This window comes from Dipodomys ordii, unplaced genomic scaffold (assembly GCF_000151885.1).
Source record: "Dipodomys ordii isolate 6190 unplaced genomic scaffold, Dord_2.0 Scaffold294, whole genome shotgun sequence".
NCBI lineage: Eukaryota > Metazoa > Chordata > Mammalia > Rodentia > Heteromyidae > Dipodomys > Dipodomys ordii.
The window spans coordinates 26224-26536 of NW_012267510.1; the positions used below are offsets into that span (position 1 = coordinate 26224).

At 46.6% G+C, this 313-nt stretch overlaps 1 protein-coding gene across 1 annotated transcript in view; it reads left to right on the forward strand.

The window, feature by feature from the left end:
- LOC106001399 (guanine nucleotide-binding protein-like 1) overlaps positions 1-313 on the forward strand; it is a 12313-nt gene that overhangs the window by 10641 nt on the left and 1359 nt on the right. The window contains exon 9 of the mRNA XM_013036492.1: positions 294-309. Coding sequence (XP_012891946.1) covers positions 294-309 — 16 coding nt within the window. The remainder of the gene's footprint in view (positions 1-293; positions 310-313) is intronic.

Genomic DNA, 313 nt, shown 5'->3' on the forward strand with positions numbered 1-313 from the left:
GAGACTCTTATCTTCAATTAGCCACCAGAAAACCAGAAGTGGAGCTGTGGCTTAAGTGGTAGAGCGCTTGCCTTGAGCTGAAGAGCTCAGAGACAGTGCCCAGGCCCAGAGTTCAAGTCCTACAATAAACCAAAAAAAAAAAGGAACAGAGCATGTGTCTGTGCTATCATGTACCAAATGATTTTACAGGCCTTACACAGTTGTCTGGACAATCTTCAGATCTCCAGCCTTGCTACAGCGCTACTTGCCATAGCAAGGGCCTGACAGACACTGGTTTTCCATTCCTTTCTCAGGTTTCCCCAATGTTGGGAAG